General features: G+C 70.4%; 4 protein-coding genes across 4 annotated transcripts in view; 2 read left to right on the top strand and 2 right to left on the bottom strand.

Annotated features, from left to right (window-relative positions):
• H696_02648 (serine/threonine protein kinase) overlaps positions 1-3,386 on the top strand; it is a gene marked incomplete at both ends in the record, with an annotated part of 5,249 nt that extends 1,863 nt beyond the window's left edge. The window contains 4 exons of the mRNA XM_009496560.1: positions 24-2,364; positions 2,622-2,709; positions 2,891-2,980; positions 3,159-3,386. Coding sequence (XP_009494835.1) covers positions 24-2,364; positions 2,622-2,709; positions 2,891-2,980; positions 3,159-3,386 — 2,747 coding nt within the window. The remainder of the gene's footprint in view (positions 1-23; positions 2,365-2,621; positions 2,710-2,890; positions 2,981-3,158) is intronic.
• Positions 3,387-3,813: 427 nt separating this feature from the next.
• H696_02647 (hypothetical protein) lies at positions 3,814-5,103 on the bottom strand (the record flags this gene model as incomplete). The annotated part of the gene is made up of 1 exon (XM_009496559.1): positions 3,814-5,103. One exon carries the CDS (start codon positions 5,101-5,103, stop codon positions 3,814-3,816), a length of 1,290 nt encoding a protein of 429 aa, XP_009494834.1.
• Positions 5,104-5,877: 774 nt separating this feature from the next.
• Positions 5,878-8,856, top strand: H696_02646 (hypothetical protein). Its single transcript, XM_009496558.1, has 3 exons — positions 5,878-6,150; positions 6,281-7,680; positions 7,798-8,856. Exons 1-3 carry the CDS (start codon positions 5,915-5,917, stop codon positions 8,769-8,771), a joined length of 2,610 nt encoding a protein of 869 aa, XP_009494833.1. The 5' UTR covers positions 5,878-5,914; the 3' UTR covers positions 8,772-8,856.
• Positions 8,857-9,097: 241 nt separating this feature from the next.
• On the bottom strand, positions 9,098-9,486 carry H696_02645 (uridine kinase; the record flags this gene model as incomplete). The annotated part of the gene is made up of 2 exons (XM_009496557.1): positions 9,098-9,204; positions 9,360-9,486. 2 exons carry the CDS (start codon positions 9,484-9,486, stop codon positions 9,098-9,100), a joined length of 234 nt encoding a protein of 77 aa, XP_009494832.1.
• Between the last annotated feature and the right edge of the window lie 229 nt (positions 9,487-9,715).

Raw genomic sequence — 9,715 nt, 5'->3', positions numbered from 1 at the left:
CCCCCCCCCGCCCCATCGCGCAGACATCATCTGCCCGGCACAGTGTCGGGAGCACATTTGCTGGGAGCAGGCCGTGGCCGGGGACACGGTGCGGGCCGATTGCGGCCCCCTGCACGAGGGCGACCTGCTGCTGGAGTGCTCGGAGGAGGACCAATGGCAGGAGCTGCCCGGGCCCGGGTGCGTGCGGCGCCAGTGCCCCGAGGTCGAGGTGCTGGGGCTGCGCTTTTTGGAAACCCCCACCCTGGAGAGCCTGGCCCTGCGGTGTCCGGTTGGCTTCACCGGGGACTTCCGGCTGGACTGCCGGGCGGACAAGACGTGGGCCGCCCCGCGGCCGGTCGCGGGGCTGGGCGACGGCCCGGCGCATGCCTGGCGTTGGGAAGCCCCCTCCGCCAGCCCGGAGCCGGCGGAGGAGGACCTGCTGAATGAGGCGGCCCTGCTGGCCCTGTGCCAGTTGGACTTGGCCCGGACCAGCACCCCGCACATGGCCACCTTCCAGCTGGAGCCGTTGGCCCATGACACGCTGCAGGCCCGGTGGCGCTTGCCGGAGGGGGCGGCCGCCCGGTTGGCCCCCCTGGCCCCGGGTCTCGAAGTCCGGCGCCACATCCCCGGGACCTTGACCTTTGCCACGGTGGCCGTGCTGCACTCCGGCCCGGGGGCCCTGCCGGAGGTGGGCCGGTACAATGTCACCGGGCTGCCGGCCCTGCAGGAGGATCTCTACCAGCTGGTGCTGAGCTACAACGATCCGGATGCCCAGGTGGGGCCGTCGGGCGATCGGCCCGGCCGGGCGCTGGCCCGCCGGCTGCCGGCGGCCCCCGGCGACGAGGCCCCCGGCGGCGGCCCGGCCGGCACTTCGGCCAGCGACTCGACCCATGGCCACGGCTCGGCTGCCAGCGGCTCGGCCAGCCCGACCGAGGCCACGCCCCGCATGCCGATCCCCCGGCTGGAGGAGGGGCTGCTTCTCCAGCGCCGGACACTCCCCCGGCCGCCGGGGCCCCGGTACACGGTGGAGCTGGCCGCCGATGAGGTGCTCCTCCTCCGGTGGGACCCGTCGCCCGATGCGGACCAGTACCTGGTGGTACTGGAGCCCCTGCCGGAAGGGGGCCCGGCCGCCGGCCTGGCCGCGGCTCGCGAGGACACCCCCCCAGGCCCGGCCGTCGGGGAGACATTCATCCGGGAGGAGCCCCGGCTGAGCCTCAACGCCACCCTCTACCGAGGCGGGGCCTTCCGGGCACAGGTGTTCTCCGGGTCGCTCCTGGTGGCCGACACCTGGGAGCGCACCGGGCTGCTGTTTGACTTCACGGTGGGCCAAGTGCCCGGGCGGAGCGGGGGCGCCCTGCTGCCGGTCCTGGTGGCCCTGGCCGGGGGCCTGGCCATGGTGGCCGCGGCGGCCGGGCTGGCCGTGTCGGCGGCCGGGCGCCGGCGGCGCGCACGCCATGTCGCCGCCGCCGCCGCCGCCGCCGCCACCGCCACCGCCCTGGCCGACGGTGCGGCCCAATACCAGGCCTGCCTGCGTCAGGGGGCCTTGCCCGGGGAAAAGATGCCCGATGTGTCCTGGCTTGCGGCCGATGCCGAGGGGGCCCTTGGCACCGGGGCCCTCGGGCCCGGCCAGCTGGACACCGTGCTCAACACCTTCGAAACCATCTCGGTGCCCGGGTTCCTGGAGATGGTGGCCACCGGGGAGGCCCGGCAGCTGGAGCTCCTGGACCGAGTGGGCAAGGGCGCCACCGGGATGGTCCTCCGGGCTCGGCTCCTGGACCCGGAGATCGTCCGCCGGGTGGGGTCCGAGCTGGTGGCCGCCAAGCGCATGGCGCCGCAGGGGACCGCCGGCGGGGGCGGGCCGTTGGCCGCCGGGCCCGGGGCCGCCCTCCCCCCGGCCGCCCCCGGGTCCCGGTGGTGGGCCTTCTCCCAGCAGCGCCGGCGCCAGGAGAAGTACCTGACCCAGCGCTTCCGCCAGGAAATCGCCATCATGTGGTCGCTGTCCTTCAACAGCAACATCGTCCCCCTGGTCGGGTATACCACCGATCCGCCGATGATCGTCACCCACCTGTACGACACCGACATGTACCGGTACCTGCACCGGTCGCCGGCGCATTTGGCCGCGGCCGAGGCCATCCGCGCCGCCGGGCCCGACGGCCCGGCCCCTCCGGCCCCCATCATCCCGCGGCTGCCGGTGGGCGAGATTTTGCACCACGCCCGGTGCCTGGCCGGCGCCGTGGCCGGCATGCACTTCCTTGGCATCGCCCACCGCGACATCAAGAGCGCCAATGTGCTCCTCCGGCAGCCGGTGCCTCGGCCCGGCCAGGCGCCCCCCGCGGCCGCCTACCTAGAGCCGGCCTTCTGCGACTTCGGCCTGGCTCGGACCACGTACGTCCCGGCCGTGACCCTGTGTGGCCGGGTGGCCGGGTGGCGGGCATCCGCCTCGCCGGCCGCCGGCCGGTTGCGCACGCATTCGCGCCCACATTGCCCTCCCTGCCCAGCCCACCGCCCCTAACACCCAGACATGCATAAACATGCATGTGCATGCGCGCCCTGGCGCATGCGCCCAAATGGCCACCATGCCCCCCCCCCCAAACCACCACCCCCCACACGCCCCCGGGGTCGCCGGCCAACCCGGCCCTCAGTGCCTCCAGCGCCACCGACATGGTCCTGGTGGCTGGCTTCTCGCCGCGCTATGCCGCACCGGAGGTTTTCTCCCGGTCATACGCCCAGGTGCTTGGCCGGCCGGCCCGCCCGCTTCTTCCTCTTTTCCTTTCTCAACTGCATCCGCTCCATTGCCACCGGCGCGCCGGGCCATTCTCCTCACATACGCACATGTACACTGCATCATCCTCGCCATCGGTTTCCTTCCCAATGTGCCCCCTCGGCTTGGCCCCGCCGCCCGGCTGCCCAGAGCGGAGGCGGCCAGTGGCCCTTCGAGCAGGATCTCCAAAGCGACGTTTACGCCCTGGGGGTCCTGTTTTATGAGATCATCTCTCGCCAGGTGCGTACCTGGCACATGTCTCCCGATCGAGCCTGCCCATGGCCGGCCATATTTGTGCCTCCATGCCCCGTGTTTGCTGCTGCTCCTTGCCCTGTCTCTCCCCGCGCGCACACTCACGCCGCGACCCTCTGCACCCCCCGCGCCCCCCCCCCCCCCCCCCTGCACCGCCGGCTCGCAGCTCCCCTGGGGACCGCTCAACTACCAGGAGATCGAGCAGCTGGTCCGGTCCGGCGAGCGGCTGGCCCTCCTGGACGTCGAAGAGGAGGGGCTCTTCGACAAGCCGGAGCCCATGCTCCGGCTCCGGGACGTGGTCGAGCGGTGCCTGGCCACCGAGCCCGAGCACCGGCCTACCGCCGATCAGGTGGCCAAACTGGTTGCGCAGATCGCCGACGCGCCATCCCCGTGAGTCCTTGCCGTTCCTGCCCCCGCCACATGCCGCCATGGCTGCACCCTGCCTGGCACCCATGACCCCGCCACGGACCGTCCGTGAGAGAGAGAGAGAGAGAGAGAGACGAAGAGAAAGATGTGCAGGGGACGGGAAATACACCTTCAGTACATTTGTCAATCCCCCCCCCCGTAGTAGGTGAACATGCAGGGCACGGCACGGCAGAAAGGGGCAACAGACAATCGACCGCAGAGGTCGCCGGAGAGAGGGAGGCACCTATGCAGACCTCCACTTGTATGAGACACACACACATGCATATATACATACATTCATACACATTGCACAAGACTGCACACGGGACAGCCATGCTGATACCGGAGGGGGGGGAAACCCCGCCGAATACCCGCAGACATCGGGCACTTGCCCGGGACACGGCCCAGCACGAATCTCATACCTCCGGGATCTCGACACACGCGGCCACCCCGGCCGCCAGCCGGGTCAGCGGCTCGTGGTATTCCAGATGCGCGGGCCCAATGTGCCCGGCCGGGACCTGGGCCGCGCCATACCGGGCCCCGAACCAGAAGCCCCCGATGGCACCGGTCGAGTCGCTGTCGCCGCCATGCAGCGATCCCACCTCCAGGAAGGTGGCCCACTGGCCGCCGGAATAGAGCAACGCATCGAGGGCAATCAAAACCGCGTCGTGGCCCGACCCGCCGGCGAAGCCCGAGAAGCTGATGGCCTTGAAGTGCCGGTCGCGCGCGGCCGGCTCGGCAAAGTCCTCCGGGAAGGTAACGGCCCCGGGCCGGTCGCGGGACAGCCCCCGCCGGGCCACATACTCCCGGAGGTGCGTCTCGAAGTAGGCGAAGTCCGCCAGGAAGTCATGCTCCTCCGGGGCCAGGTCCCCGGCGGAACGCAAGTCCGACAGGTGCTCGCGCGCCAGCGGCAGCGCCTCCTCCAGCAGGACCAGCGCCCAGTCGGTCACCGGCACCGCATCATCCAAGGCCAGCGAGGTGAAGAGCGCCGACGCCACCGACCCCAGGAAGCCAACCGGGTGGTTGTGCGTCAACCGGCCGGACTCCACCGCCAGGGCCACCAGCGTCCGGGGATACCGCGCAAAGGGGAAGAGGACGCCAATGCACGCGGAGCGCATGGCCGCCCCGCAGCCACCCGCACGCGGGCTCGGCTCCGCCGCCAAGCCCATGGGCCCGGCCTCGCCGGCGGCCAGGCGCTGGCTCAGGCCCTTCAGCGCGTGGATCGTCTGCAAGCCGAAGGCCCGGTCGGAGGTGTCCGCCAGGCACTCGACATACGCCTGGGCCATGGTCGGCATGATGGACGCCAGGGCCGCGCGCCAGTCGCCCCGGTCCGTCAGCAGCCCGGACTCCGAGGGGCCCGGGTGCAGGGCCGCCAGCAGGGCCGACCCGGTGGCCATTTGCATGACCGTGTCGTCGCTGATCAGCCAGCTCCGCGGATCGAGCGAGATGCCCAACGGCCCGCCCATGGCCGCCACCTCGGCCAGAATCCGCTCGCTGGAGGGGTTAAACTCGAAATGGCCATTCCGGAAGCCAATCGCATCGGCCGCGGCGCTCAGCAGGAACCCCGCGATGATGCGCTCGCCGACCCCCGACAGGGGCCGCTCCAGGGGGACCTGGTCCAATGCCTGGAGGATGTCCGTCTGCACGCCAACCGCCCTCAGGCTGGAGGTCGTGCCGGAAGTCGCGCTGGAAGCCCTTGCGCCCATGATGGAAGTTGCTGGTGGTGGTGGTGGTGGTGGTGGAGGAAAGGTGGGACAAGGGGGAAGCAGGTGCGAAGGGGGAAAGGTGGCTAAGTCGCCTCCCCGGAGCCCTTCCGCCATCCGGATGCCCGCCCAAGTACCTCCCCGTGCCGCCCCCTGTCCCCCCCCCCCCCCCCCGGCTCTCGTCGGCCCTCCCTTCTTTCCGCGCAATCTGGCAGCGCCGAGGGGAAATTAGTACACCTCACTCGGCTTTGGGTGGCGGGCCAGACCGGCGCCGATCAGGCCCCCGGGATGTATTCTGGTATCATAGAACTGCACGCTTCCCACGGCAGGCTGACCAATCGGCGCTGCGCGTGATCTCGGGTTCGAAAATCCAGTTTCTTCCTCTTCAACTAGTACCGCGGTCCCTCCCAACCCCCGCACCTGTGGGCATCACCGCCACCGATCTCCGCCCCCCCTTGCCCCCTCTTCGCGCCTCTTTTGCCCGATCACCCTGCCATTCCCCTTCCCCCCTTCCGTCCCACCTCCCTGTCCCCTTTGCCCTTGCACTCGCACCTTGCCTGCTGTGCGCCTCTTCGTGACTCCCTGCCCTTGCTTGCCCCCCGCTCTCGGACCACGGGCCGCTTGAGACCTCGGGTGCATGTGAATTCCCTCGTCGCTCGGCGCGTGCGTTCACACAGATACACAGGTCGAGAGGAAGGATCGAGGCGGCCAAAGGCACGCACACACAGAGAGAGAGAGAGAGCCAGGAAGACCGGTGCACGCGCACACGCACGCGCACACACGCACGCACACGCACACACATAAACGGACAACCATGTCGGCCGCCCCCCGGTCGGACGCTCGCCCTGGCATGGCTGCCGCGCGGTCCCCCCCGCCACCCTCAATGCCGCCTCCGGTCGCGGACCCGAACCCCGCCTACCTATCGGCCTGGCTGCACCAGCAGTGGTCGGCCGTTCGCCAGGAGCACGACGACGTGTATGACGCCTTCGACCGGACCTTGCGCATTGGCCTTGGCAGCCTGGCCGGCTATGACCGAGATCTCAACATGATGTGCGTCGACCCCATGCATGTGGGCCATTCTCGTTTGCCGCGCACGCGCTGGCGTCCCCCATCCCCCGCGCTCGTCTCTCACCTCCTGCCTCTCCCCCCCCCCTCCTTGCCGGCCCTGGCGCATCTGCAGGTTTCGTCAGCCCGTCCGGTCCGGGGCCGGGGCCCCTCACGCCGGCCATTCGCCCAAGCCAAAACTCCTGGATGGCCGGAGCGTGTCGGCCCCGGCCGGGCGTCCTGCCGGCCCCTTGATCGCAGGCCCGCCAAGCACCACCGCTGCCGCCGCCGCCGCCGCCGCCGCCGCCATTGCTGCGGCCGCCACCGGTCCTTCGGCCAGCACCACCGCCACCACCGCCACCACCGCCACCACCGCCACCGCACTGGCTGACTTCCCCGGGCCGCTGCTGGGGGAGAGCCTGCTCCTTTCTTCCTTCTCCATCCACGAGGCTGCTGGCCGGGCGGTCCAAAACGCCCGGGGCCGGCCGCGCGTGCCCCTGCTCTCGGATCCGCCCTTCGGCCGGTCGCTGCTCGGTGTGTCGACATCCGGGCCGGAGGCCGCCAGTGGCCATAGTCTCTCGGTGTCGGATCTCCTGTCGCCGGCCGAGTCGTCTCGGTCCTCGGCCGGGGGTCCGACTGGATCGATGCCAACGGCCCACGGGCCTTCGCACCAGGCCTCCGGGTCGGCCACGGCCACGGCCACGGCCACGGCCCCACCCTCGCCCCCCCTGTCAGACCCATCCTCGTCGGCCTGCTCGGGCTCCCTGCGCTCCTCGACCATGCCAGCCCGCCATAGCCCGCGACCGAAGCCCGAGCGGGCGGCCGACCCGGAGCCCGAGGTGGCCCTCCGGCCGGCCTCGCCCCTGCCGGCGCAAGTGCCCCCAGACCCGCCGCAGGCATCCCACCCGGAACTTGACGCTCCTCCCGGGGCCCCGGCCGCCTCGTTGTCGGCCTCCCTTGGGCAGATCCGGCAAAAGCGCCTGGCCGGCCAGGCCTTGCTGGGCGCCTCGGCGCAGGGGCCGCCCCCCCTGGGGCCGGAGGCGTCGACCTCGTCCCCGGTGGAAGAGGTCCCCCCACCGGCTGGCATTGCTGCGGCCCCCCGTCTCCCACGTGTGATGGTCCCCTCTGCCAGCCAGGCCGCGGCGCCGGCGCTGGTGGTCCCACTGGCGCCGCTCGGCTCGCTGGCCGCCAGCATCCCCTCCCTCCCTTCACATACGGCCCCGGTGCCCGGGCGGCCGGACACTGCGCCCGAGGTCACGGCCCCGCCGGCCGATGAGCCTCCCGGGGCCGGTCGCGGCAGTGGCGACCGCGCGGTCGGCAACTTCGCCCACCCCTCCATCCAGTCGATTGCCAGCCGGGTCATCACCGGGCAGGGGTTGGATTTCACACTTTCCGGCTGCCCGAGCGCCGGCGGCCCCGGGGCTGGGCCCTTGCAGCCGGCGGCCTCCCTGGTCCCGGCGGGGCCGGCGGGGGGCGGCGACCCCCCATCGGCCGATCGGCCATCCACGGTGTCCCGACTTGACACCATCCGGGCCGGTGCGTTACATGGGCTTGGCTCCGGGGGCATGCATGGGCCATGCCCGGCTCTCCCCTTCGCTCGGCCTGCTTGCAAAGACCACTGACCCACCTCGCCCTGGCCATGCACCTTCCCAGCCATGAGCAAGCTGGCATCGCGGCAGTACTCGGTGGCCGGTGGATCTGGCGCGTCTGCGTTTGTCGGCACCGCCGCCACGGGCGCCGACGCGACGGACAATCGCCCGGCGCCGGTCTTGAAGCGACCGCTGACCGCCGTGGACAGCATCGTCCCCGGCGAGGCCGAGCCTCCGGCCAAGATCGGCCGTCAGATGAACAGGGAGTCTCTGCCGGCAGCAACGGCCACCGCCAGTGAGGGGATGCCCTTCTTCGTGGAGCGGCGTCCAGCCAGTCGGCCCGGGGCGCCGGTGCATTTGGACTTCGAGCCGGATGGCGCCCGCCCATCGGGCCTCCCCCGGCAGGAGACACTGTCGCAGCCGGTGCCCAGCGATGGGGACCCCGGCCAGGGAGCCGCTTCCGACGTGCCCGGCGGTGTGCCCGTGCCTCAAGAACGCCGGCTTCGATCGGCTGGCACCGGGGCAGGCTCGGGCCCCCTGTCGATGGCTGCCGTGGTGGCCCAGCGAGCCCTGGATGCCGGGCACCGGCCGGTGACGCCGCTCGAGCAGCAGCCCATCCGCTTTGCAGCGGCCGTGACCTCCTCCCTGCGCGAGCTGGCGGCCAACTACGAAACCCCCACCGGGGCAGGGGCCACGCCGACAAGTCTGGACCTGCCGGAGGTGGCCACCTTGCCGGTTGCCGCTGTGGCTCCTGCTCCTGTGGCGGCTTCTGTCCCGACCCCTGTCCCGACCTCCGCCCCGGCGCCTGCCCCGGTGGTCTGCTCGACACCACGGTCAACGAATAGGGCCACTCGTGACCGGGACCTGTTGCCTCCATTCACGCCGGAGTGGAGCAAGCAGCGCAACCTGGCCCGGCTGGTCCTTGAACAGGACCCGACACAGGGGGATATCCTTTTCGGCGAGCCGATGGTCGGGCGCCTGTCGCCGAGTCTCCTATTCACTCCCCAGGCCAGGCGCCCTGGAAATGGTCGCCGCTGACTTGTCCAGTCTTCTCCTCGACAAAAGGAGGGCGCGTGGGCCTCTCCATGGCCGATGCGCCTTCCGAACAGATGCAGCTGTCGCACTTTGTGCCAGTGTGTGGGTATGCACAAAGGTGGAGGAGGGACAAGATGAACACTCTATTTTGGGACTCAGTGCCTGGGCGGCTGTGCAAGGGGAAGGGAGGGGGGGGGGCACCAAAATGCCAGAACAGTGGATTGTTGCTCCGACGAGCCGGCATGGGCCGCAAATGTGATGGGGAGGGGGGGGGGAGCATGGCAAGACACGCGCCAGGGAGTCCCGGATACATGGCGGGCAGGAGGCCACTAGTTGGAGAGCTCCTGGTACTGCATGAGGGGGGTGTGGGAGATGGATGGACGCCGGGGACGGCGCATGTTCTCGCTCAGGTGCTGGACAATCAAGTCGACAGCCACTAAATGGCCGTAGTGATGGTAGTTGGGGGGGGGGGGGGGGCATGTTAGACGATGGGTGTGTGGGCGGCGGCTGATAGGCAGATGGTTCGCATTGTGAATGGCCCCAGCACGAGGAGGAGAAGGGGGGCGACAGAAAGAAAAGACCGGCACGCACCCTCGTTCTGAGCCGCGCGAGGGATCAGCAGATCGGCATACTTCTTGGTGGGGAAGATGAAGTCATCGTAGGAGGGCTTGACGAAGCGCAAGTACTGGCGCAGGACGGTGTCCATGTCACGCGCCATCTCGGTGGTATCGCGAATAGCTAAAGGCAAGGGTGAGAAGGAGAGAGGGAGATGGGGGGGGGGGGGAGGGCGGAGAAAGATCCACGCGGCCGGGGAGAGGTGACGGGGCAAATGAAAAGAGGCGGACAAATCACAGAGAGAGAGAGAGAGAGCGAGCGAGGGAAGAAAGAAAGAATGAGGAGGAGTAATGTACCGCGGCGAGCCAGACGGGTATCGGAGTCCTCGTCGA

Source organism: Fonticula alba (genome assembly GCF_000388065.1).
Source record: "Fonticula alba strain ATCC 38817 unplaced genomic scaffold supercont2.4, whole genome shotgun sequence".
Classification (NCBI taxonomy): Eukaryota; order Rotosphaerida; family Fonticulaceae; genus Fonticula; species Fonticula alba.
This window is presented reverse-complemented; position numbering and strand designations above follow the sequence as displayed.